The 27,387-nt window shown below is 48.2% G+C and overlaps 1 protein-coding gene across 5 annotated transcripts in view; it reads left to right on the top strand.

Annotated features, from left to right (window-relative positions):
* TACC1 (transforming acidic coiled-coil containing protein 1) overlaps nucleotides 1-27,387 on the top strand; it is a 78,157-nt gene that overhangs the window by 28,171 nt on the left and 22,599 nt on the right. For 3 of the 5 annotated variants that reach the window (XM_081171383.1, XM_081171380.1, XM_081171384.1), the window contains 4 exons: nucleotides 14,952-16,095; nucleotides 22,281-22,316; nucleotides 24,761-24,821; nucleotides 26,381-26,594. In XM_081171383.1, the coding sequence (XP_081027509.1) occupies nucleotides 14,969-16,095; nucleotides 22,281-22,316; nucleotides 24,761-24,821; nucleotides 26,381-26,594 (1,438 nt within the window). In that variant the 5' untranslated portion in view covers nucleotides 14,952-14,968. The remainder of the gene's footprint in view (nucleotides 1-14,951; nucleotides 16,096-22,280; nucleotides 22,317-24,760; nucleotides 24,822-26,380; nucleotides 26,595-27,387) is intronic. The other 2 variants (XM_081171382.1, XM_081171381.1) reach the window with 2 other exon arrangements.

Here is a 27,387-nt window from a genome sequence, read left to right as displayed (position 1 = left end):
GGCATTGGTACTGAGATCAGATACGCTGAAGCAGAATGCAGTTGCCCCCTCTCAATGTAGCCTTCCCCCAAATAGTCTAGCCGTGCTGCACCTTTTGCATGTTCCAGGTGCATCCTGAATATGGATGCTACAGCAGTCTGGAACATGATAGCTCTTTACCTTAGCTCTGGGGCAGCTTTAATCCTTATTGGTGATGCAGCTAACATTAAAAAGAGATTTTTGTGTCTCACAAAATGGCCAGGGACTTCCCCTTGGTTGTGGCAGTTGCACTCCCATTATTGTTGTGAGTGTCTAGTATCTTTCCATTGTTCTCTCATGCCTCACTGACATTTCTCTTCTTCCTCCTGGACTCCCCACCGCTCTCTGCAACACCACAATCCTTTTTCCCCCCTGAGGAAGTGACACTTCCTGCCTGCAAGGTTCTGATTGCTTAATTCCACCCCTTTTGAAAAGGCTTATTGTGGCCGTTGAGGGTGCTTTGGTCCTCTGACATCCTTCCAGCAAATGTATTGAGAGAGGCAGCCTGGTAGAGAAGCTGCCTGGTTTCATGGCATATGCATCTCTGCCAAGGGAGGAAGGAAAGAGGCCACTTGCTGCAGTTTCTACTGATGGGCAATGGGGTGGTGTGGAGAAGGACATTTCAGGGCATCCCACTGTCCCCATCTGGAAATTCTTGGTTAGTGCCCAAAGAAATGTAGGTGACCTGGTTTACTCTGCCTGCAGGGATATTTAGCCAGTGGGTATTTTGATGTATTGCAGCTTGCAAATCCTGTGCTTTTTAAAAGGGCTATATTTGGAAGAGCTCACCTAGTCCAACATCCTGTTCTCAGGGTGGGGGAACCAGATGCCTGTGGGAAGCCCATATGCAAGATCTGAGTCTAGCAGCAATTTATGATTCTCAACATAAGCTTCTCAGCATTCAGAGCCATTTTGCTTCAGACCTTGGTGGTAAAAGATAGCCAGTGTGGCCATTAGTCTTTGCCTTATTCTGTGCCTGCAGAATTCTAGGTGCAACCTGCTATTTCTGGCAGCGTTTGCGTTCCTGGGAACTTCAAAACTTCTTTCAAAAGCAGAAGAAAGTTACTAGTTCTCAAGGCTGCAGCCTGATAGCAATACTTTGCTTTTATCCAGCACTTCGCCTAAAGCATTCACCCCCACCCCCCGGGAGCATTATCTTAATACTGTACTTAATGTTGCAAAATGGGCCAGTATTATCGCACCTGCATTGTATTGGGACTGATAAAATGTGGCTTGTCTAGGGCTGCTACTGGGTTGTGTGCAGCGGACACTGAATTTTGTTGAGTTGACAGAGTGGCTGATATCCAAAGTCCTGCTCCTGGGAAGGCTGTCTTTCAGCTCTGTTTGGTTGACAGCTGGCTGTGCTGGGCCAGGAAGGATGGTGCACATCCATCTCAGCTAATGACCATCCCTACATTCTTTGGAAGAGAAATATGTATTATTATCTTAAATGCTTTATTTTTGTATCTGTTGTTGTTTAGCCATCTTGGGCATGATATGTGGTAAGGCAGGATGCAAATGTTCACACATTATAATAAGTTAATTGCATGTTATTGGAACAAGTACTTTTTAAACCCCACCTGAGCCAACTGCCAAGGCCTGCTGTTGTGAGAGGAAAAAACTCCACACATTCTTGGTGGTTGGTGGTTGAAGTGTTTTGCTGCAACCTGGGAGAGGGGGGTTTAAATCTCCCCTCAGCTCACTGGGTGACCTTGGACCAGTCAACCTAACCCCCCCCCCCAGGGTTGTCATGAGGAGGGGGAAGAACTATGCACATACCTTCTTGAGCTCATTGGAGGAAAAGCAGGATAGAAATGCCAGGAAGAAGAAAGTTATGAGGTCCAACTGCAGTGCCTCCTTTGGGTGCTGTGAAGAAGCCACTGGCCCCCATCACGGGAGGTGAGAGGTGTGGAGTTGTTGTTGTTATTTGGGAGGGAATTGTGAGACATTTTGACCTTGTTTAGGCATTGTAGGAGTAGGTACCATATAGACTGCCTGAGAGTTGTTGTTTGGACTGAAGCCTGCTTTTGTCTTTGAGCATATAAGGAAAGGTCTTGCTAGTTAAGGAGGTCTTGGCCAGTGATGGCGCTCAGTCTCCCTCCCTCCCTTTCTCTCCCCGCCCCCAAAACTCTCTGGAGCCAGATCTGATTTAATGGCTGTTTGGGAGGAAGAGAGAAAACTGTTTCTCCCTCTCAGCTGAGGTTGACTCAGCACCAAGTCACAGAAACCACAATCTGTTTTTTTTTTTCTTTAAAAAAGAAGAATCGGTATTTGGACTCTTCCCTGATTAAGTGTGCATAAGAGTAAAGGAGGGTCCTGCTGGGTTGGTCCAAGAGTCTGCCTTGTCAGCATCCCATTTTCCACAGCAGCTGGTGAGGTGCCTGCAGGAAACCCACCCGCAGGGCTTGGCAACTACAGACCCACCTTTCTGCTTTGGCATACTGCCATCATAACTTGCAGCCTCCATCTCATCTGCTTCTCAAAGCTGTTTCAAGCTGGAGGCCATCACTGCCTCTTGTAGCAGAGAGTCCCAGAGTTCAGCTGGGTGCTGTGTGAAGAAGGCCTTCCTTCTGCCTGTCCTGAATCTCCCTTGTGTCCAAGTGTTATGCAAGAGGGAGGAAAATGTGTCTCTGCTGTTTCCAAGCCATGCATACTTTTAGAAACCTCTAAGTAGGGGCCTGATTTCACCTTCATAGGCAAATCATGGGATCTATGGATCCATCTTTTCCTGTCCTTGGCTGCACTTCTTCTTACTGCTTATATCACAGCAGGTTGAGCCTTGGCACTGTGAATAGGTTCAAGAGCTCATCTCTGAAAGGAGGAATTTAGCCGTTCCTCCTTCCTCTCCACTCCATTGCACAAGACCTGCTCGCTGGGTAAACTGTGCCTGCCAGTTTGGAGATGACAGTAGACTGACTTTCAGAATTCTCCAGTCAGGCTCCACCTATTAAAGCGATGGTATTTGAGGCTGGCCAAACATCACACAATGGTGCCCTTCTCAGCAAATCCTCAATCCTCCTCCCAAAGTCTGTGCTTGGAACAAATTGTGTCAATGAAGGGAGTTTGTGTGCTTCTGCACAAGTGATCCCCATTGCAAGGCTCTGGTTTGGATAATTCACAGTATTGCTGGGAGACGGAGGGAGGAAGGCAGACAGAGGATCTATAGAGGTGCTCAGGATAGAAGGAGCCCTGAAAACGCCTGCAAAAGGTTTTATTTGGTCTTTGGTTTTACACAGATGTAGCAACCTATGCAAGTTCAGAATTTCTCTGCAGCTGCAAAAGACATTATTATTTATAAAGAGAAAGGAAGCCGAGATTACAAGGAAATTATGTTCAGCATTTTATTCCAGATTTTGACAGTTCACACACACACACATTTCTTTCAACAGGGCTTGCAAAAGATATTTTGGATGGGTGGTGCCAGAAGTGGGGAGGATTTGCTACCTTGGACGCCCAAATGTTTTCCCTTAGCCCTGTATTCTGCAAATGGACAGATGCATGGCTTGCAAATGGTTTTGGGTACTGTACTTTTGATTGCTGCAGCCTCTATTTCTGCTGGAGCTTGACTAATACATCCATTGAAATTCTCTTGACCTGAATGGCTTTGCTAGATTCCCAGAAGGCCAAGAGAAGCATGTTTTCTGCAGGTAGCACGTGCCATTCGTGCAAGCGACCTGCTGCCAAAGAGGTAGGGAGCTCTAAAAATACAAATAAAATGTACTAACTAGGGCATCTGTTTCATTTAACACACACTTGTCAGTGGCTAAATAACAGAGGTGCCATTCCACAGCGATTAAAGGGTTTTCTCTTATGCACCTGTTGTATGTGAGGCCTACAAGCAGCCACACTCCTTAGTGGAGGGGCAACCCCACTGCCACACATTTTTCTCTTTTGATGCCTCTGCCCGGCCACTTTAATTTGGCTGATCCCGTGCTAAGCTGGGGGACCTTTGGTGCTGAACTACAACTCCCATCAGTCCCAGTAAGCAGGACCAATGGTCAGGGATGGTGGGAGTTGTAGCTGAGCAATGTCTGGAGGGCCAGTGATTCCCTACACATGAGCACAAGCAGGTTGGTTTGGGGTCATTCCATAAGGACCAGAAACTTCATTTTAAAAGAAGAAAGCTGAGATTCTCCATAAATGGAACCCTGCACAGCTTTCCCACACACAGGTCTTCAAAGCTGCCCACTTTCAGGCTGGCAAGGCAACTGTGTGTTTTCTCTGAAACCACCATGTTCAGAAGTGACCTATATAATTTTTTGTACCTGCTGATTCAGAATAATTGCAAGTCTTTGTTTCTCCATGCAGTTGGGAGAGTTTAGCAGGCAGACATGGCAGGATTCCCTTCTCTGCATGGTGTGTGTGTGTGTGTGTGCGTGCATAGATCACTAATTTCCAAACATAGCTGCCTCTCAGGATCTCTGGCTGTGGTCACCCATGTCCCCCACCCAGGATGCATGGTGCAGCAACAAAACTGCTAGCACATTTGCAAATCTAAACAGGGTCTGGTCTGGTTTCAAATTGGACAGAAGATTGTGTGTTGAGATTCCTGCATTGCATGGGGTGAGACTAGATGCCCCTTGGGATCCCTTCCATTACCTCATCCACATTACCTGCTCCTTTTTTATGGGAAGGCTGGGGGTTGAGCCTGGTCCCCTTCTGCATGCAGAGGTGGTGTTTTCCCACTTAGGAGTCCTAGTTGCTTGTTCTCCCCTCCAGCCACAGATTCCACCAAATGAGAGGAACCCCCCCCCCATCTCAGTCAGCATGCCTGCAGTCCTTGAAGTGCAGTGGACTGAGCGCCAGGAGCCAGGAGCCTTCTGTAATTCAGTGGGCCTCTTGCTGCTTACATTCAGCCCCCAAGAGACAGTGGTACCTTGGTTCTCGAATGCCTTAGTAGTCGAACAACTTGGAACCCAAATGCTGCAAACCGGAAATAAGTTTGTGAACCTTTTTCAGAAGCCGAACATGTTTTGTTTTGAGTGCCACACTTCTGTTTTGAGTGTCATGCGCCGGTGGTTGTAACCGACAGTAGTAACCATCAGGGCAAGGGAAGAACAGCCCCCCTTCACCTGCACCACTCGCACCACCTGAGAATTCAAAGCTTCCCCTCGTCGCCCTTTCAGCTGCCCTCTGCCCCGCTCGCTGTGTCCTGTCAGGGCGAGGGAAAAGATGCCCAGTGGTGCCTTGTCCCGGGCCAGCACTGAGTGAGGGAAGGCTGGGCTGGACTGCAAGCGAGTGGGCAAGGGTTGTCGCCGCACCACCCAGCACCAGGTCCCTCCACCACTACTGCTGCAGCAGCAACCACCCCCTGCAGCTCCCGCTCCCTCTGCCCTCCTCCGGTTCCGAGTGTTGCCCGTGGCGACCGCTCTAGCCCCCAGAGCAACGCCAAGCATCTCAGCCCCATCACTGCCTGCCTTCTCACAGGGTGCAGGACAGCGTGGCAGGATGCAGCCCCGCTGCTGCAGTACGGGTTCTTCTTGTGCCAGCCCTGAAGAAGCTGAGGAAAGGGGGCTGGGTGCGGGGAAGGGATCCAGAAGGGCTGGCGGGGGGTGGGGGTGGGAGAGCTGCTTTGGGGGAGGGGTCATTCTGGACCAAATCACCTGATTTTAATACTCGGCCGTGCTCTCACAACATTTTTGAAGTAAAAAATAAATACATACTTTTTTTTTGCTCATTCAGAAAGGTCATATTGCATACAGTGGTCAAAACAGCATCTTTGACCATATTCCATGTTTGGAAAACAAAATAGCTTTGACCATAACATTTCAGAAGTGTTTTACACAATAAAATGAACAAGGGCTCTGAGACGTGTTTTGTTTTTATTAAATAATCAATAAAACTTAATTTTTAAAATATATCAGATGACATTGTAACATAAGAGGGTACAATTTTATCTATTCTCATGAATGTGTGAGTTATTTCAGGCTCAAAGGGACCTTAAAACCTGTACCCCCCCAAAAAAAAAAAATTGTAAAAAAATTACTTCAAAATCAATTTATTTTATAATGACAAAAAACACCCTGCTTATTTGTAAAACATAACAAGTACATGGTTAGCCCATTCAACAAAAAAAGGATGATACATGTGTTAGTTGTGGTTTGCGCGCTATGGCTTATCAAACCTGCCGGGAATAAAATGACAAAAATTCACTTTGAATGGTTGATGACCCTTTTCTGTGGCACTTAATACCATTTTTATACCTTATTTTGAAAGATACCACAATTAGCTTTATTTTGATACCAAAATAAGCCCAATTGGTCGAAAAATAAGTGAAAAAGGAGCTTTTTCCTTCACTGACACAGAAATTGCATTAGCCTAAATCATGTGAAAATTGAAATTTAAAAAAAATTCTCCTGCGCCCAATTTTGGACCAAAAAATCTTTAAAAAAATATTTGTGGTTATCTCATAGGTATCTACACATAATTTTTTTTTGAAGAAAATCTGAGTCGTGAAAGCACATGGTACCAGGTAATTTGGCGTGGAATGACCCAGAGAGAGAGAGAGAGTGCTGTTTTAGTGGGGAGAGAGAAAGGGCTGGCTTGGCGGGGAGAGAAAAATTATTTATTTATTTATACATACATACATACATACATACATACATACCCCGCCCATCTGGCTGGGTTTTCCCAGCCACTCTGGGCGGCTCCCAATCAAATATTAAAAATACAATACAGTCATACCTCGTGTTGAATGTGCTTTGCATTTCGCCACTCATGCATGCGCAGACACTCAAAATGACGTCACGTGCATGCACGGAAGCGGCCAAACATGATCCGCGCACGCGCAGACGAGCCGTCACTTGTTACATTCGCTTCAGGATGCGAACGGGGCTCTGGAACGGATCCCGTTCGCATCCCGAGGTACCACTGTACAACGTTAAAAATACAATACAGAAAGGGCTGGCTTGGGGGAAGAGAGAGAGAGAGAGAAAGGGATGGCTTCGGGTGGGAGAGAGCTGCTTTAGGTAGGGAGAGGAAGGGCTGGCTTTGGGGGTGGGGGAGAACTTTTGCCTCCCTTTCCTTCCCCACTGCTTAAACTCCCCCCTCTCGTGTCCAGTTAGCCACCTCCTTCCACACACGCATCCCGCAATCACTCCTCGTCCCTGCAGTGATGATGGGTAGATCACTGCCAGTTTTTGATACTGGGTAGATCGCAGTTTATTTGAAGTTGGGCATGCCTGGTTTATTGCTTTCATTTTATAGATCAGTGGTCTCATTAGATAGTAAAATTCATGTTGAATTGCTGTTTTAGGCATCGTTTTTAAAAGTCTGGAACAGATTAATTCATTTTGCATTACTTTCTATTGCAAAGCATGCCTTGGTTTTGGAACGCTTTGGTTTTGGAGCAGACTTCCGGAACAGATTAAGTTTGAGAACCAAGGTACCACTGTACTGAAGGCTGCAGGAAGGAGACGTGCAGGAGGGTCTGAGGGGCTTGCACACCCCTCTTCTTATGCAATTGTGTGTTGGAAGTGAGGAAGCAGGGGATGGGTTATTCCACCACTTCCCTGGATTATTCAGTCACTCCTGAAGCAACACAATTTGCTGCCCTTAGGGGATGCTGACCTGCTCTGTCTCTGCATGAGTCCTGGAGCCATGGAATGCTTCATTCAGAGCCAGTGGATGGCTCTGTAGTTGGATAGTTCATTATATTCATATATCTCTTTAATCTGAGCAGGCTGAAAACAAAGAGTAAGGCTACTGTAACTTCCATCATAGAGCTTCAGTATGATGACAACATAGTGTGCGCACACTCAGAAGATTACCTCCAAACCATCCTAAATGTCTTCGCAGAAGCTTACAGAAAGCTTGGCCTATCCGCTCAACATCCAAAAAACCAAAGTGCTGCACCAACAAGCACAAAATAGCCCCTCTGCAGTGCCACAAATACAACTTAATGGTGTAACTTTAGAAAATGTCAATCACTTTTCCTACCTGGGCAGTTATCTTTCCATGAGGGCCAAAATCCAGCATTGCCTGAGCTCTGCGAGTGCAGCTTTCTCCCAATTGAAGGGCAGAGTGTATGAGGACTAGGACATTTGCAGGGAAACGAAAATGCTTGTTTACCTTCCCACCGGAGCAGTACCTATTTATCTACTTGCACTTTGATGTGCTTTCAAACCACTAGGTTGGCAGGAGCTGGGACCGAGCAACAGGAGCTTACCCCATCACAGGGATTCGAACTGCCGACCTTCCGATCGGCAAGCCCTAGGCTCAGTGGTTTAGACCACAGTGCCACCAACAATTGGGAAATACTGGCCTGCGAGCTCTCCAATTGGATAGCAGACTTTAGCAAAGGTATCATGGGATTTGAAGATGCTTGAACTCAGGAGGAAAGGGAGAAATGTGCTAAAAGGAAGGCACGCTTGGCAAACCCTCACCATAATCAACTCCTGCCTGGAAACGTATGTGATCGCCAAAGAAGGATAGTTCTTAGCTGCTCCAAGCTCAGAAAGCAAGTATTTCAAGGTATAAGTCATTACCGGTATGTAGGAAGCACTGGCCTAGATAGCTGGAATAGGGAGCAAGAGATAAAGGAGCAAAGATTTGGACAGGGTGGAAACAAAAGTCGGTACCTAAAGAGCAGCCCTATGGGATTAGATCCGAGTGCCTATAGTCCGGCATCCCATTTTGCAAAGTGGCCCCAAAGATGCCTCTGGGAAGCCCACCAGCAGAACAGGAGCACAATAGCAGACTCCTGTTCACAATCCCTAGCAGCTGATATTCAGTGGCATGCTTCTCCTGAGCCCAAAGGTCACATAGAGCTCTCATGGTCTCATCCAGAGCTTCCCAAACAGGAGTGTATAGACCACCCGTTGTCTGTGAGCTACATGCAGGTCATCTATGGCTTATCTGTGGGAGCAGCAGCTGCTTTTGCTGCTCTTAGAACCTGGTGGTCCATCTGGAACAGGGTGACCCAATGTGTGGCCCTCCAGGCCTTTTCGGGTAGCCCTTGGCAACATTTGACACCCTCCCCAGTCCTTGTGCTGCCTTCCCAAGGCCCAGTAAGTGAGGGGCTTTGGGAAGGAAGCTTGAGGGCTCTGACAGAGTCCTCCTTCGCAAAGATGAGTTTGTGCTTTCCCAGCTTTGGGAAGGAGGTAGGAGGGCTGTTGGACCCTGCCAGAGCCTTGTGCCTCCTTCTCAAATCCCTACCCAGCTCTAGGAAGGCAGCATGAGGACTGGGGAGGGTGTCAAATAGTGTTTGCCTGCTGATGAAAGAGAAGCAGGGGAAGGGCAGTCCACCTTCTCATGGATGAAAGGGAGTTCTGTGATCTGGGAGCAGCCACTGAGAAGGCCCTCTCTGATGTCCTCATAAAACGTGCCTGTGACCAGGAGAAAGGCCTCCCCACAAGATCTCAAAGCCGAATCCAGCTCATCTAAGGAGATCAAGTCCTTCTGATACCAAAGTCTTTCTGAACCAAAGTCATTTAGGGCTTTGTAGGCCAGAACCAGAACTTGGAATTGTATCTGGGAAGGGACCAGCAGCCAGCGGAGCTGTTGTAACAAGGGGTTGCCATTCTCCTTGCAACAGGCTCCATTCAGCAATCTGGCCACAACATCTCGGACTCCCCAAAGGTTCTGAAAACTTGCTGAAGGCAGCCCCACACAGCTCGCCTGACAGTGATCCAAATGGGGTGCAACCAAGGCATGTATCGCCATTTCTTCCTTCTGTCTGTCCTGAATCTGCTGCTGTCAGTTGGCCTGGGTGTTATGAGAAAAAGAGAGATTCATTTCACTCTTATCCTCTGTTTTTGCCATGCATCTGGTTCACACATCACTTTGTTCCTCTGCCCTTGATGACTGACGGCTAAATGTGGCAGGCTGATTTCAATAGTCTTACACCCTGTGGAACTCAGAAGGGACTTGCTTCTGAGTGTTTGTGTGTGTGTGTAGATATATAGATAGATATAGAATCATAGAATCATAGAGTTGGAAGAGACCACAAGGGCCATCGAGTCCAACCCCCTGCCAAGCAGGAAACACCATCAGAGCACTCCTGACATATGGTTGTCAAGCCTCTGCTTAAAGACCTCCAAAGAAGGAGACTCCACCACACTCCTTGGCAGCAAATTCCACTGTCAAACAGCTCTTACTGTCAGGAAGTTCTTCCTAATGAATTGCACTCTGAACAACATTTCATTTGGGGTGATTGGCTGATACAAAAGTTATATGTGTAGTGAATGTTGGTGGCTCATTGATGCATGAAGATCATTGGCGGACGTCATGTTGGACTCATGAATTAACTGCTGAGTCCCATCATTATCCCATATCCCTAGACTTGTGTACCTTTCTGTATCTGCATATAGGAGGACACTGCTGATTTTTTGTTTCAAAATCTCCAGGGCTACGGAGGAGGGCTGGGATTAGAAAAACAGTCTCTGGATTTTACTAAGTAACCTGTCAGTTCTGCTGGTTTGACATAGCAAGTTTCTCTTCTCTTTCTGAATATCCTCCAAATGCTTCAACATTTCAGGAATGGCTTCTTTGCGTGGCGCTCCTGTAATTTTCTGTGGAGAGAAACTCTTTGGGTTTAGGGCAGATGAGGCTGTGGCTCCACAGGGGAATTCAAGCTATGCAGTCATCTCCCTGCCCAGCTCTGGGCGTGTCCTGAGCAGGGCGGGGTTCTTTGCTAGAAACCCCCTCAGCCAAGAGCCCTGCTGGCCCAGACCACAGAAAACCCATCTGGGCCAGTATCCTCTTCTCACAGTGGCCACGTGGATGCCTTCCTCAAGGGGAAAGCCCATAACAGGCTTTCAGGGGAGGCAATAGGTAGTGCAGAGCTGGCCCAAGGCTTTTTGTTGCCTGAGGCAAAGGACAAGGTGGCTCCTTGGAGATCCTTTCAAGAACAGCCTTTCTTTCCCCAACCTGGCACCCAGCTATTTTGGACTATAACTCCCATTAACTTCTTGCTGGCTGGGACTGATCTGAGTTTGTGGTCCAAAACATTTGGGGAGCACCGGGATGGGGAAGGCTGCCTGAAGGTGCTGCAAGACTCTTGAATTGTGTATGCAGTTCCTGATGAGTGAATAAGGATCACTTCAGGACAGACCATTCATTCTGCTAAACAGCCTCAAAAAAAGTTGCTTCTGAAGCCAATTCAGGAAAAGGCTTTTGCAAAGTAAATTAAGGCAGCATCCAGCAAGCAAATGAAGCAAAGGATAATTGGCTGCCAGTGTGTGTGTGCATGCGCACACACCTCTGTGCCTGTGCCAGTGTGGTGTAGTGGTTAAGAGCGGTAGTCTTGTAATCTGGGGAACCGGGTTCGTGTCTCCGCTCTTCCACATGCAGCTGCTGGGTGACCTTGGGCCAGTCACACTTCTCTGAAGTCTCTCAGCCCCACAGAGTGTTTGTTGTGGGGGAGGAAGGGAAAGGAGAATGTTAGCCGCTTTGAGACTCCTGAAGGGGAGTGAAAGGCGGGATATCAAATCCAAACTCCTCGTCTTCTTCTTCTGCCTTGTCAGACAGGCACTGACTCTTGGTGTGGATAAATATGAGTGGCCTTTTATGCATTGTCAAAATAAGAGAACCAGAGAGGGCACAGATTTGTGTAAAATGTGCATATGCTAATTTGTATGTATGGAGTCAAATGTGGAAATAATTATGACAATGTAAATAGAAACAGGGAGGAAGGCTGTCACCAGGCGGACCTGGGTGCCTGCTCACTCTGTGTCTAGGTGTAAACTACTAATGCACAGCTTTGAGACCCTGCACATCTCCCTTCTTTGCGTTCTCTCTCTTTAAACCTGACTGGAATTGGACAATCCTTCCAAGAGAGGACTGTTCTCTGTTGCCCAGGACAAGTGCCCCCCCCCATGGTACCAGCCTCAACTGTGAAACATTGGCAGATTGGACGGTACATCACACACATGTATTTTTCCTTTCAATATTCTTCCTGGCTCTTCTCACAGTTCCTTTCTTGTTTCCTTGTTAATAAATGTTTGTGTGTGTATTTGAGGCGGAGCATTACAATATATAATTTCTGTTTCAGGTACCGAGATGCCATGGGCTTTACAAGTTATGCCACTAGCCTTTAACTTTCTATGGTTCTTTAAAGCCAGTATCTTTCCTGTGTGAAGCAAGGTGTCTGCAGCTGCTCAGCCCAGGGGTTTTCTCAGAATAGTTCTTCATTGGTATATTTATCTGTGCACATGTCCAGATGCCACAGATTCTGAATAAACACCCTGGGCCTCTCCCTTAATATAAATAATAAAGACAATGTTCGACTCAGATGGGTTGACAGGTACCTTAGCAACTGCACACAAACAGGCAAAGTTTACCAGCAGCTTGGTGCACCCTGTGGTAATCTTCTGAAAAATCATCTTCTCCCTCCTGCTGCAAAAAAAAAGAAAGAAACGTTTTGAAAAATCCTGGGAAAACTGAGCTTTTGAGCAGGCCCAGGCAGTTCTTAAATCTGACATTGTAAATTGCAAAACTCACTTTTCTAGCTGTAACAACCAGGAATCTCCCATGACATCTTAAAGGTGAGAAGATTTATTGTGGTGCCTACATAGAAGTATCTTTTTCTTTCCTAGATGTTATCTAACACAGTGCTTTCTTCATTAGACAAGTGCTTTACAACTACTACTACTACTATCATCATTATTTATTGGGTCAGGGAAACTCTCTTGTACAATGTGATTCCCTGCGGAACAGTACAGAATATACCTGTAGGTACAGTGAGATGATCTTTAGAGACCCTTCCAGCAGCTGGCTGTGGGAGAGAGTTTCTTACCCCCACATTGCCCCACACCAGGGATGATGGGTTGGGGCCACGTTCATGTCTTTCCAATGCCAGGCAGAACCCCCAAGTTCCCGTACCCCTATGTAACTCAGGCCACAACCTCTCCGCACATTTAAAGCATTATGCTGCCACTTTAGCAGTCATGGCTTCCCCAGACAATCTTGGGAACTAGTTGGGGGATCTAGATTTTAAGCTGCTTGGGGTGAGGACCCTTCCTCTCATTCCTTTGAAAAGAGCCATGTATATGGATAAGGCCGTATAAATAGGTAATAGTTCTCAAGCTGTGTTGAATTCTATGGATTGTGCTGCTTCAGCTTTGTGCCTCTGAGTGCCCTGTTGTTATAATTGTTTGATATTCACAGTCATCTCCAACTGATTTCTCCTCAGCGTTGACTCTTTTAAATTAATGGACCTAAGTTCGCCATGTCTATTAATTTCAGTGGGTCTACTCTGATGTAGAACTAGCTTTGGGTACAACCCTTGATGATGAGGTTGCTGTTTTGAAATCATTTTTGTAAGATGCTTTGGAGGTAGCAGTGCTTGTGGGTGTGCAAACATTTTTTCAACAAACACGTGAAGCCACCTGGCTGCTCCCTTTTGCTGTGTCATAAAATAAGTTAGCTTCGAGATTATTTTTATTGCATTAGCCGTGTGGCCATAGCATAATATACATTGAGATAGCAACATAAAATAGGGGTGGGGAGGTAAAGGTAGATATTGTCCTGGGCGATTACTTTAACAAACAAACAAACAAAAAAACCAACTGTTGAGGCTGGAGGAGGACCGTTAAAGGGTCCTTCAGCTCCTCAGATATGTCCTAGTTCGACTGTCCTTGTACAATAAGGCTACTTGGGACTTCGTTCGGTTGTGCGGCATATCGACTGCAGCTGTGGTGTTAAAGAAGACGTTGGTGCCGCTTTCCTCTTCATCACACTAAGCAGGAAGTTTGCTGTCATCTCGGTAATCCAACAATCAGAATCCTGCAGAAAGAGGGACACTATCCAAGGCTGGATTGGGAGATGAAGCTTATTCACTAAGGGGGTTAAAAACCGAGATCTTTCATCTGTCCAGTTGGGACAGAAGAGCATTACATGGTCCATAGTCTCCAGGGCCGTGTCATTACAAGAGCATGTTCTATTTGCAATGGGAACTCTGGAATAACGACCCGACAGAACTGCTGTAGGAAAACAGTTGAGACGGGCACAGGTAAAGGCCCTACGCTTAGCCTCCGAAGAAATTGTGAAGCAGTATAGAGGGATCCCTTCAGGGGGTGGAATAGCTAGGGCTAGGCCTGAACACGGTCCTCTTGCATAGGAAGCTGTGTTAGAAAAATCAAGTTGCTGTAGTTTCTTTTTAATTAGAGGTAGGGCCGCCGGGCTGATACACTCTAAGTTAAGGACAGTTTTACAGTTCAAATTGAGAAGAGAGCGGAATTTGAGGTTAATTGTAGTTTTCCAGGGAGAATTATGAATATCTCTTAGGATCAGATTGGAAAAACCACCAATGAAGTTAGCTTCATTAACTATAAATTCCAAAATCTGAGATCCCTTCAAAATTGGTGCCAAAGTTTTGCAGTCGTTTTTCAGCGAAAACCCTGCGCTTTGCAGCGCCCCACAAACAGCGATAGAACGTCAAACCTGGGGGTCACCCAAAACCCCAACATCATCTGAATCACCACAAACTGGCACCACGCTGGTTTGGAGTGAATTGGACAACATTGGGCTTTTGGGTGACCCTGTGCCCCCCGGGTTTGAGGGTCTATTGCTTCATTTGTCATGTCATAATCCCTTTATCATGTCCCTGGTTAGTCTCTCCCCCCGCCCCCGCCCAATACTTTAACCTACAGGTGGGCAACTTGTGAATTTTGCCCTAAGTGTATGTGGGGGGCAAGGACAGAGAAAGAGGGTGGGAGAAATGGGGGAGTAGGTGGCCCCAGCTACCCAATATACAGTCATTTACAGTTTTAAAACATTTTACATAGTGCTGATATCCATGTACACAGCACTTCTGTAGAGGAATAACAAGATAATAGTCCCCTGCCCCAAGGAGCAAACACTTTCATTTCTGAAAGGAAAGAGGGTAAAAAGAAGGAAGAAGAATGCTGTCTACCACCAGGGTTTGCTGGGGAGAAATCTTTCTTTATGAGCCATATTCTTTATTCTCTTGCCCCCTCACTCTCTTTCCCTAGAATCACTTGAAGATGACATGCCATTTGTGGCTGACATTTTGGAGGAGAATGTGCACCTAAAAGGCTCAGCTGCAGCAGAGGATGAATGGAAAGCAAAGCCTGCAGTCCCACATGCCAATGAGGTGTTCACGCCAGAAAGCAATATTGGGATTGGTGTAGGTCCATCCATGACCCCATCTGCACCAAGGCCAGAGCCGTCCACGGAGCAGCAAATTGTGGAAGAAAGCGCTGCCCCAGAGAGGTCGGATCCAGACCTAGCTTCAGCAAGTGCTGTGCCCGCAGCAACTCAGGAAGAACAACAGGGGACGTCTTGGGGATGTGGAGTAGCACCCATTGAAGGGATTTCGGAAGCCAAAGCAGTTGGTGAGACACTTGTGATCAGCAAGAGTAAACTCCCCAGGGCAAGACCAGCTGCCCTCCTGAAGAAGATGGGAGGAGAGAACCCTGAGACCGAAACGGCCGCAGAGAGCTGCCCCATCCCCAAAGCCTCCTACCGCTTTGACCCAGAGGAGTACAACGAGAACACCAACCCCTTTGTGATTGGGGGCTCCAAGCTCCAGAACTCCCCCCCGGCATCCCAGCCAGGCTTTGCTCTTCCACACAGTGACCCCAAGGTGTTGGGACTGGGAGTTGCTGGTGAGTCACAGAGCCGGGCTGTGAAGCTTGAATTTGATTTTGCCGATGGTGTGGAAAGTACAGAGTCGAAGAAAGCCTTGCCAAGGAAAGCCGGAAGGAAGCCAGCCAGCAAACTGTCTCCTAAGAAGCAAAGAGCTGGTGCCAACCGACCCACTGTGGGCACTGAGGGAGCAGAGAAAGCCCTTGCTGCAGATCCACCGGAGGTGCCCCTCCCCAAGGTCTCCCACCAGGTGGATGCCGTCCATTGGGATGGTCCTAGTTGTAACCCCCTTGCAGGGAGTGCAGGCTTGCAGAGCTCGCCAGTCCTTCCGAGAGATTCCTACAACCTTGACGCACCTGATCCTTTCAAGCCCACCCAGACCTTGGCTGGCCCAGGAGCCAACTCCTGCCCCTCTGCAGAGAACAGTCTCAATGAGATATTGGAGCTGCAGCCCCTGGATGCCTGCGAGGGCGAAGAGCTGCAGAGCAGTTTCGCCTCTCCAAAGAAGCCCAAGTCCCGGCTGATAATGTGAGTGAGGACAGGCGGGGGGGGGGGGGACTCTGACTTTGCTGCAGGGTAGCACAGAAGCCCCATAGTTTACAAGGCTCTGGACAGGGCCGAGCGTGTTCTGGACCCACCAGTGCACCTCATCTAGCACCTCAAGGAAATTTCTTCACCCTGCAAGAATCCCCTGATTCTGGTGGAGGAAGCAAAAAATAAAAGTGCCATGACCCAGTGCTGGGCTGTGGACGTTTCTTCCCCTCTGGCCAACCCAGCACCCCAAGGGTGCTGCATATCACCCACCCACCCAGGCATCTGGCCCCTCAAGATGTTTTTTGTTACTGTGGGTTGTGGCCAGGTAACTTCTACTCAGAGTAGAGCCATTGCAGTTAAAGGACCTAGTTTATATTGTCTATTCATTTCAGTGACTGAGTATGACTAAGATTGGATGATGGGGTTGGTGGAGTCTGTCAATATCTGGGGGGCACAGGGGTATTTACTACTTATTTATTGAGAGTATTTGCACCCGCTTTTCAGCCAAAAAGGCTCCTGGAGTGGCTTATATACAATTGAAATAAGACAGTCCCCACCTGCAGACTCACAACCTATTAAATGAAAAAGACACACAAGGGGAAATGGGCAGGGAGGGAAGAGGAAAAAGCCAGCCTCCAGCCCCAGTTCTTGACTGTTGCTCTGATAAGGAATGGCTGGCCCAGTTCAGGGGCAGGAGGCACCTGGTGCAATGAGCCTCCCACTGAGGCAGCCTGGCAGAATGTAGAAATCCCAGTTTCTACTGGGATTCTGCATTTTTCCCTCTGGGGTGCAGGGAGCAGTGTGGTGACAGTTTTTCCTCTCACTCTTAACTCTTCCAGGTATGGAGTTTTGCTGTGAAAAAGTCCCAGAAGCTCATGGGCTGCCCGGTTCCCTGGCCTGAATAAATATTTGCAGCTGGAGAGAGGGCAGTGTCTTGTTTTTCAGCTGCTCTAGGAGCATAAGGATGGAGGATGCAAGGGTGTCCTGTGGTCCCAGGGCAGTAGTCACCAAGCTCTGTATTTTCAGGGATTCTAGCAAGACGTGGTGGTGCAGAGGGGCCACGAGAGAAACAGCTCATCGTTCCCAAACGCTACCACCAAAACCTTGGGCCATTAAATAACCTGTGGCCTGTTCTATGTGGGGTGAAGGGGGACTATTGTTATGACTGTTTCTTTTTTATGCTGTGTATTATGTTTTTTTTATTATGCTGCATAAATTATCTTCTTAATGTTGTAAACTGCCCTAAGATCTTTGGATAAAGGGCAGTATAAACATTGAATTAACAGCAACCACAACAGCTTCAGCAGGGGTGGAAATCTCCGGCCTGGGGGATGAATGCAGTCCTCCAAGCCCTTGGGACGCCGCCACACACACACCCTGCCACACCCCCCACCGGCCTTGCTTCACGTCCTCCTTGATTGCTTTTGCCTGGCTGGAATGTGTCCTTGAACTCTGATAAGGTCTTTTGCTTGGAGGGAGGGAGGATTAAAAGCCTTGTGTAGAAACTAGCCTATTGGACAGAGGTGAAATTTGCATCCATTTCTCCGCCTGCCACTGAGAAAGGCTCTCCAGCCCTGAAAAATGGAGTGCATGTGTGGGAACTGCCTGATCAAATGCTCAGTCCTAAGAGAGATTGTGTGTGTGTTGCAATTTAAATATTAAAGCTCCTTGCACACAGAAACCTAGTATGCCAAGGGGAATGGTTTTAGCCTTTTCTTCATCCTGACATGCTAGTTTTCTGTATATGGGGTACCTCACCCACTTCCTCTGTGGAGAATACAGCCGCCCCCCCCCACCTGCTGTGGTACAATCCAGCAATAGGTTTTCCACATTTATTTCCAGGGTTCTGGGTCCCTGCAGCAAACATAGGTTTTTAGATTCCAGCACTGAAAATTAGGAAAGTTCTTGTTTAAGAGAAGCAAAAGATTCCTGTCTCTTCAGGGTGCTGTGGAGCAGGGTCATCTCTCCACCCCTGCCAGGCTGAATAATCACTGGATGTCAGGATGAAGGTTAGGTGATGTGGGGCTTTGAAGTCTGGATGTGCCAGGATTTCAAAGCACAGGGTAGATTCTGAAAGCCCTTTTGCCAGCAGTCCCCTGCTGCACTTTAAACCTCCAGCAACACTGGGCTTGTTGCTTTCAGACAAGCCCACACTGCTTTTGCCTGCACATGCCTGCTCCCAGCAGGGGAACTGGGGTGTGCAGCCAATGGAGCAGGATTTAACCCCAGCTCATCAGCATGGGAACTGTCATGCAGCCAAAGCAGAATAGAGCCCCTCCTACAGGACAGAGGTTCCCTAATCCTGCGATGGCCCCCTTGGCCTCTGCTTAAATGGCCACCTTCCCTGGGAGGTGAGGGGAAAGCACTCCCCCCTCAGGCCCCAAGCCAGCCCTAGCTGGAATATGAAACGATCAGAAAGCTGGTGACTTTGGAGGTGGGAAAATCTGATACTGCCTGCGAAGCACAAATGCTTATTGTGCAGGAGACAAATCCTTTTCTCCTTGGGCCCTCCCAGCCCTTTGTTATTTACAGCTTCCATACAGTCTCGGGAGCCAGGGTTCCAAGGGCACCGGTGCCGGCCGGAATAGCCACAGGCCCCTGGGAGCAAGCAGACCCAAGGCCTTGAGGAGGTTGTGGTAGTGCTTGTGTCTTGCTGCATCTTCTTCTCCTGTAACGCACCAGGGTTCAGCAGGGACTCGCAAAGGGGTGAGCTCCAAAGCATAGAATCATAGAGTTGGAAGAGACCACAAGGGCCATCGAGTCCAACCCCCTGCCAAGCAAGAAACACCATCAGAGCACTCCTGACATATGGTTGTCAAGCCTCTGCTTAAAGACCTCCAAAGAAGGAGACTCCACCACACTCCTTGGCAGCAAATTCCACTGTCGAACAGCTCTTACTCTCAGGAAGTTCTTCCTAATGTTGAGGTGGAATCTTCTTTCTTGTAGTTTGGATCCATTGCTCCGTGTCCGCTTCTCTGGAGCAGCAGAAAACAACCTTTCTCCCTCCTCTATGTGAAATCCTTTTATATATTTGAACATGGCTATCATATCACCCCTTAACCTCCTCTTCTCCAGGCTAAACATGCCCAGCTCCCTTAGCCGTTCCTCATAAGGCATCGTTTCCAGGCCTTTGACCATTTTGGTTGCCCTCCTCTGGACACGTTCCAGTTTGTCAGTGTCCTTCTTGAATTGTGGTGCCCAGAACTGGACACAGTACTCCAGGTGAGGTCTGACCAGAGCAGAATACAGTGGCACTATTACTTCCCTTGATCTAGATGCTATACTCCTATTGATGCAGCCCAGAATTGCATTGGCTTTTTTAGCTGCCGCGTCACACTGTTGGCTCATGTCAAGTTTGTGGTCAACCAAGACTCCTAGATCCTTTTCACATGTACTGCTCTCAAGCCAGGTGTCACCCATCTTGTATTTGTGCCTCTCAATTTTTTTGCCCAAGTGCAATACTTTACATTTCTCCCTGTTAAAGTTCATCCTGCTTGTTTTGGCCCAGTTCTCTAATCTGTCAAGGTCGTTTTGAAGTGTGATCCTGTCCTCTGGGGTGTTAGCCACCCCTCCCAGTTTGGTGTCATCTGCAAATTTGATCAGGATGCCCTTGAGTCCATCATCCAAGTCGTTGATAAAGATGTTGAATAAGACCGGGCCCAAGACAGAACCCTGTGGCACCCCACTAGTCACTCTTCTCCAGGATGAAGAGGAACCATTGATGAGCACCCTTTGGGCTAGGTCAGTCAGCCAGTTACAAATCCACTGAGTGGTAGCATAGTCAAGACTGCATTTTACCAGCTTCTTTACAAGAATATCATGGGGCACCTTGTTGAATGCCTTGCTGAAATCAAGGTAGGCTACATCCACTGCGTTCCCTTCATCTACCAGGCTTGTAATTCTGTCAAAAAACGAGATCAGGTTAGTCTGACATGACTTATTTTTCAGAAATCCATGCTGACTATTGGTGATCACAGCATTCCTTTCTAGGTGCTCACAGACTGTTTGCTTAATGATCTGCTCCAGAATCTTCCCTGGTATTGATGTCAGACTGACTGGGCGGTAATTATTTGGGTCCTCTCTTTTCCCCTTTTTGAAAATAGGGACAACATTTGCCCTCCTCCAGTCTGCCGGGACATTGCCTGTTCTCCAGGAATTCTCAAAGATGACTGCCAGTGGTTCTGAGATCACATCTGCCAGTTCTTTTAATACTCTTGGATGCAGTTCATCTGGCCCTGGAGACTTGAATACATCTAAACTAGCCAAGTATTCTTGTACTATCTCCTTAGTTATTCTGGGCTGTGTTTCCTTTGCTGAATCATTTGCTCCAAATTCTTCAGGTCGGGCATTGTTTTCTTTATCGGAGAAGACTGAGGCAAAGAAGCCATTGAGGAGTTCAGCTCTTTCTGTGTCCCCTGTTTGCATTTCACCATCTTCTCCTCTGAGTGACCCCACTGTTTCTTTGTTCTTCCTATTGCTACGGACATACCCATAAAAGCCTTTTTTGTTGCTTTTAACCTCTCTAGCAAGCCTGAGTTCATTCTGTGCTTTAGCTTTTCTGACTTTGTGTCTACACGTGCTGGCTATTTGTTTGAATTCCTCTTTGGTGGTTTCCCCCCTTTTCCATTTTTTGTACACATCCTTTTTTAATCTTAACTCAGTTAAAAGTTCTTTAGATAGCCACCCTGGCTTCTTTAGGCACCTTCCATGTTTCCGTCTCATTGGTATTGCCTGACGTTGTGCTTTTACTATCTCCCTCTTAACAAACTCCCAGCCATCATGAACTCCCTTTCCTTTTAGTATTACTGTCCATGGGATCTCACCCAGCACTTCCCTAAGTTTTATGAAGTCGGCTTTCTTAAAGTCAAGAAATTGAGTCCTAGTATGCTTGGCTGCTTCTTTCCGCTGTATAGTAAACTTCAGAAGAGCATGATCACTCGCGCCTAATGATCCTTCCACTTCTACCCCACTTACCAGGTCATCAACATTGGTTAGGACCAGATCTAAAATGGCTGTTCCTCTTGTTGCTTCTCCCACTTTCTGGACAATGAAGTTGTCTGCAAGGCCAGTGAGGAATCTGTTTGACCTTATGCTCTTGGCTGAGTTTGACATCCAACAAATATCCGGGTAATTGAAGTCCCCCATTACTACTATCTCCCTTCCTTTTGCATGCTTGGCCATCTGTTCCAGGCCATCTGTTCCAGATCTAGACTATTCCTATACTACTTAATATATAAAAATACCTCTAGGTGGTGTATAAGCAACTAAAATAGCAACAATAAATATTATAAAATTACACATAAACCATTATACAAATTAGTCTTCTCTCCCCAGCTGTAATTTCGACACCCCCCTTCACTGCAATTGGCCTTAAAAGAAAAGGTTCTCCTGGTGTGAACAGGCACTTTCATGATAAAGCAAAGTTCACTGGGGGTAGGAGATTTACACCAAGAGTGCAAAATTAGCAATGGGGGGTGGTGGTGAGTGAATGCATGGCCATGAAATTAGATGTCTGCTTCCCAGTCTCAAAAAGACACCTTTACATGGGCTTTGGTGATAAGCACATTAAGTGAAACTTAACTGGAATTAAGGCTACAATCCTAAATACCGTATTTTTCGCCCTATAGGGCGCACCGGCCCATAGGACGCACCTTGTTTTTTGGGGGGGGGAAATGAATAAAAAAAAATTATTCCCCCGCCCCCCGCCGTGGCTGCCTCCCCAAGCCTTGCGCACACCCGCCCGAAGCATGGGGCACCCTCCGGAGGGCTCCGCGTGCTTCGGGCTGCAGGCTGCAGCCCCAAGCCTTGCACGCTCGGCGGGACCTCCTGCCGGGTGCGCAAGGCTTGCGGACACTCGCCCGAAGCACGGGGAGCCCTCCGGAGGGCTCCCGTGCTTCGGGCGACAGGCTGCTGCCCCAAGCCTCGCGCGCTCGACGGGACCTCCTACCGGGCACGCAAGGCTTGTGGACACTCACATTTCTTCTTTGCATAGTCTTTCCACTCATAGTATGACTTCTGTATTTATCCAGGGAGAAAATATATATACTGAACACACACACACACACACACACACACACACACACACACACACTCCCCTGGGTCTTTTACATGTTCTTTTTTCCCCCTCTCCCTCCATCTCTCTACCTTTCTTTCCTGTCTGTTCATTTTTGGTGCATCAGGACTACAGAACAAGTGAAATTTCTCTGTTTTCTGTTGTAAGTACTCATTTCCTTTCTTTTTCTTGTGTTTCTCTTTGGGTTTTGGTGTTTTTGTTGATCTTTTCTCTCCCTCCCCCTCTCTCTCTTCACTGCATGCAGCTTCCTCGCCTATTTATTCTGAGATTTTTGTCTGTCTCTTGTCTCCAGCCTCCTCTTAGAAGACCATAATTTCACCTGGCAGCTTAGCTTTGCAGCAGAATGAGGCCTGGGAGATGGCTGGGCTGGCTGTTGTGGCATGCTTGCTTTCTATGGGTTTCCAAGGCATAACAAATTCCGTGCATTTGCTGTGTGCTTTCCCCTCCCCCCCGCTCCCCCCCAAAAACACACACACATTCCAAAGCCAAGAATTCGTTTTTGGTTAGCCCACCTTTTTCAGAAACAAATGTCTGGGTCTTCAGTAAAAAAGCCACATAGTTTCAGAGATCATGGCCCTTCACAGTCTCTAGTGGGGAGCTTCAGCTAGCTCTTATCTTCCACATTGCAGAAATGGAAAACCTACAGAGCTAGGCACGGAAAAAGTTTCCCCAGAACAGAGTGAGAAGGATGTGGTCCTCCAGTCCCAGGTGTCATGGCCAACAGCATAGGGAGTGACACCAGTTATCCACCCTGCCATCTGAAGAGAGGCTGCAATAGGCGCCTTTTCTTGCTTTAGGAAAAAGTAGAGCCTGAGGCAGCACTTAGAATCATAGAGTTGGAAGAGACCACAAGGGCCATCGAGTCCAACCCCCTGCCAAGCAGGAAACACCATCAGAGGAACCTTGGGGAACCTTCTTCATCCCAAGGGCCGCCTTCTCTTCTGGGCAACGTTCTGGGGGCCACCTGCTAGCAGTAGGCAGGGATCAAGGCAGAAGTGGGCGGAGGAAGGACTGCCATGTTGATCTTTGTTTATAGGGCCAGTTTCCACACACAGCTGGGAAGCAAGAGGCATCGCTGCCGCTCTGGGACACCTTTGCCAGAGAGGGGTGTGGTCTACAGGGAGGGGCATGGCCTGGAGAGAGTCCCAAGGGCCACAGAGGCCACACTGGGCTCCTGGGCCTGAGTTTCCCCACTCCTGGTATAAGGCCAAGGCATAGATCCTCTATTAAAAGCTGCACTATCCTGATGGAGATTTTTCCCATCACATTGGATGGATGGGCAGTTTCAGGGCAAACCAAAGTCAAGCCTTCCTTCATGTTGCTGTGGCAAGATGACTGTGAGGGCTAGCAGCTTAGAAAGGGGGATTAGATGCCTATGGGGTGAGTCTTGCTGCATGGCACCTCCGTGGTCAGAGGCAGCTTCTGGGCAGCTGTGGCGAGAGGGGGCTCTTGCTGTCCAGCTTCATTGGTGGGTTCCTAGCACTGTGTTCAGTTCTTTATGGACCTGAGCTGCTTTGGGAGGCCAGTTCTGCATGAAAAGTAGAATAAAATCTGCCCAGCCTCTGGCATAAGTCAGGCTTCCTGGCTTATCATGGTGTTTCTGTGAATGAGCTGCCTGCTAGTGCACTCTGCCTACTCTCGCCTCCCCTGGCAAGAGGCGCTGTGCCCATTACATCTGAACGGGGTATCATGATTTGCACAGGGCTTCACAGGCAGAAGCAGCTCTCCTGCTCCTGGGGAAAGCTTTTTGTTCCACTGTGCTTTCCTCTTGTGCCCTTTCCTGCAGTGGCATCACTTGGCTTCCTCTTCCAAGTCCACAGCAAGAAAGAAAATCTGTAGATGCCGCCACATCCATGGTATTGTGCCTCTGCTTCTCTTGGAAAGTGTTAGTCCACTTGGACTAGATGATCCTTGCGGTCCCTTCCAGCTGTACAATTCTGTGGTGCTATGATTTCAGTTTCAAACATTGTTGAGCCAAAGTCATTACAAGAGGGAAAGTTAACTTCTGAGATGCTTTAGCAAGAGACCAGTAGCAGCGTAGGAAGGTGCCTCGTATCAAATCAGATCATGGATCAGTCTAGCTCAGTATTATCTTCTCTGACTGTCAGCAGATCTGCAGGTATTCAGGCAGGACTCTTTCCCACCCTACCTGGAGGTGCTGGGGGTTGAACCCAGGGCCTTCCTGCATTTAACAAGTACTGTGCCGCTGAATCGTCACCCTTTCCCCAGCTGGAAAAACTGACTCTGCTGCTTAATATCCAGGATTGGCTGAGTTCGCAGCAGACCTCTGTTTGCCCTCGTGCAAAATGGCTTTTAAGTGTTGGCTGTTTCAGAGTCTATGGTCTTTTGAGCACAGTAGCTGTTGTGTTGGTCTCTCCCTTCTTCTCTCCCCACCTCCTGCTTTAAGAAAGAACATGGCCTTCCCTGATCAGGGCTGAGATCTGCTATGCCAACAACGTGGGTGCCAATTCTGGTCCTGCCATCTGGTCCTGCCTACTTGCCTCCCTCCCTGACTCCTCAGCTCCCTACCCCACACCCAATAACAGAAAGTCCAACGCTGACCCCGTCCTCCCTTTCTCTCTGCAGGAGTGGCTGCAAGGTGAAGAAATACGAAGCACCGTCCCTGGTTCTCGATGTCTGCTCCCAGGTATGGGGTAGCCAAGAACTGCCACTTGCTCCCCACATTCACAGGAGAGAAGGCCCACACGATGGCTATAGTCTCCCTCCACTGTCAGAGGCTGTGCACCTCTGGGGGGGTCGGGGGAGAGCCATGGCACTCAGGTCCTGTTTGCAGGCTTCCCTTAGGCATCTACTGGGGGGAACATGAGAGCAGGAGGCTGCATTCAATGGGCCACTGGCTGGATCCAGCAAGGCTTTTCTTAAGTAGTAATCCATGTGGAAGAGCTTTGGATTTGGAGAAGGGTTCCTTGCACTAGCAGCCGGGGACAGGTGCACCTTCCAGAGTTGGCATCCTTGGGACTCTGCCTGGGCCCACGTCCCTCAGAATTACTCTCTGCTGTTCCTGCCTCTATCTGCCCTCTTCCTACTGTCCAAAAGGAGACAAGGGAAGGAATGGCAGCTTTTGCTTGCCTTGCTCTTTCCTGCAGGGCAGCGGAGCAGATGGGGCACAGGGTAAGAGGGCAAATGGGAAAGAGAGGGATCCACTCAGGGAACGTTCCACAATGAGGGCATCTTAAGAACCTAAAGCAGACCCTGGAATATAGGCTGAGTCAGACCATTGGTATTGTCTGCAGTGGCTCTCCACCAAGCTACATTGGGAGCCGCCTTGTGCCAGAATAGGCTACCTATCAGCTCCAGCACTGGCAGGATCTCTCCAGTCTTCCAGAGAGGGTTCCCCCGCCCCCAGCCTGCACAGGAAGAACCAGAGCCTTGTTTGAGATACAGCATGAGCCGTACCACTGAGCCACCGCCCTTCCTACGGAGGCATCCGACTGCCTGCCTGTTAGGAAGACCAGAGCTGCAGGCTAAATTAACTCTTTTTCCAGAAGCTTTTAAAATAAAGTATAATAATAAAAATCTTTATTTATTTAAACAAGAATATACACCCCAGTTGCACACAAGAACTGGGGGGTGGGGGGAACGAATGAAAGCTAAAATTAAACATGCTCATACAAAGCACAAATCTGAGTTGTTTCTTTCTCATCCCCCCCCCCCAATATTATTATCATTATTACTGGCGTTGAGAAGAAGCAGCATTTTTTTTAAAAAAATGATTTATTTAAAAATAGGATATTGTCTTTAAGTTCTTGTGATATTCTCACTTTAAAAGGTTACTAAGAATTCCAAATAGAAGCATATTTGAACATTTCAATCATCATTAATATATGAAATACATTTTGCCATGTACCGTAAGCAAGAATGAATCCTTTTTGGAGGGGTGTCCTCTGGTGTACCTTAATTTTCAAGTTTGCTTTTCAGTGTATAAGTGTATGGACCAGATTTGACTCTACCAGATATCCTTATTCAACCCCCCTAAATATTTTCATTTTCTTGCAAGAACCATTTTGGTGGCTGACAATAAATCAATTCAATGTTTTAAGAAGCTGGAAAGTGAAAAGGAGTGGAATGGAAGGCACAGACAGCTGTCCCTGGGCACTTCCGGATTCCCCCCCCCCCCCCGATTAATGTTATCCAAGTCCTGGGCAATGGGCTGATCCCTGTTTAACTGTCTCCTTGCTTGTGCAGGACAAAGAGGAAGCCATGCTTTCCTCCAAAATCCCAGACCTTTCCAACCGAGATGGGCATGCCACTGACGAAGAGAAACTGGCTTGCACATCCTCCAGTCAAAAGGCAGCGGACTTGGAGGCGAAAGGTGAGCCAGAGGAAGACCTGGAGTACTTTGAGTGTTCCAATGTTCCTGCGTCTGCCATAAGTCATACGTTTTCATCCCCAGGAGAAGGTACGAAAGTCTCTCCCTCTCTGTTTCCCGCCCCTTGTCTTAACCTTTAACCTCCCCATCCTATGCCCTCCAGGTGTTGGGGACTACAGCTCCCAACAGTGCTGGCTATTCTGATGGGAATTGCAGTTGCCAACACCTGGAAGGCTCCAAGGGGAGAAGCGGCACTGGGGGAACGTGTGTGTGTTTCTTGAGAGGACTGTTGACTGATAAATGGATTTTTGGTCAAATAGTCACCTGCTATTTTGAAAGCAACTGTGCAGCCCTATCTTATGTGTGTTCACTCGGATGTAAGCCCTGCTCCATTTGATGGAACACTTGGTCCCTAGCAAGTGCACCGTATTTTTCGCCCCATAGGACACACTTTTCCCCCTCCAAAAATGAAGGGGAAATGTGTGTGCGTCCTATGGGGCGAATGCAGGCTTTTGCTGAAGCCTGGAGAGCGAGAGGCATCGGTGCGCACCGACCCCTCTCGCTCTCCAGGCTTCAGGAAGCTATCCGCAAGCCTTGCAAGCCCGGCGGGAGTTCCCGCGGGCTCACAAGGCTTGCGGGCAGCAGCCTGCAGCCCCGGTGAGTGTCCACAAGCCTTGCGTGCCCGGTAGGAGGTCCCGTCGAGCGCGCGAGGCTTGGGGCAGCAGCCTGTCGCCCGAAGCACGGGGAGCCCTCCGGAGGGCTCCCTGTGCTTCGGGCGAGTGTCCGCAAGCCTAGCGCGCCCAGTGGGAGGTCCCGCCGGGCGCGCGAGGCTTGGGGCGGGCAGCCTGTCGCCCGAAGCACGGGAGCCCTCCGGAGGGCTCCC

The sequence above is a fragment of the Podarcis bocagei genome (genome assembly GCF_964188305.1).
Source record: "Podarcis bocagei genome assembly, chromosome: 15".
Lineage (NCBI taxonomy): Eukaryota > Metazoa > Chordata > Lepidosauria > Squamata > Lacertidae > Podarcis > Podarcis bocagei.
This window is presented reverse-complemented; position numbering and strand designations above follow the sequence as displayed.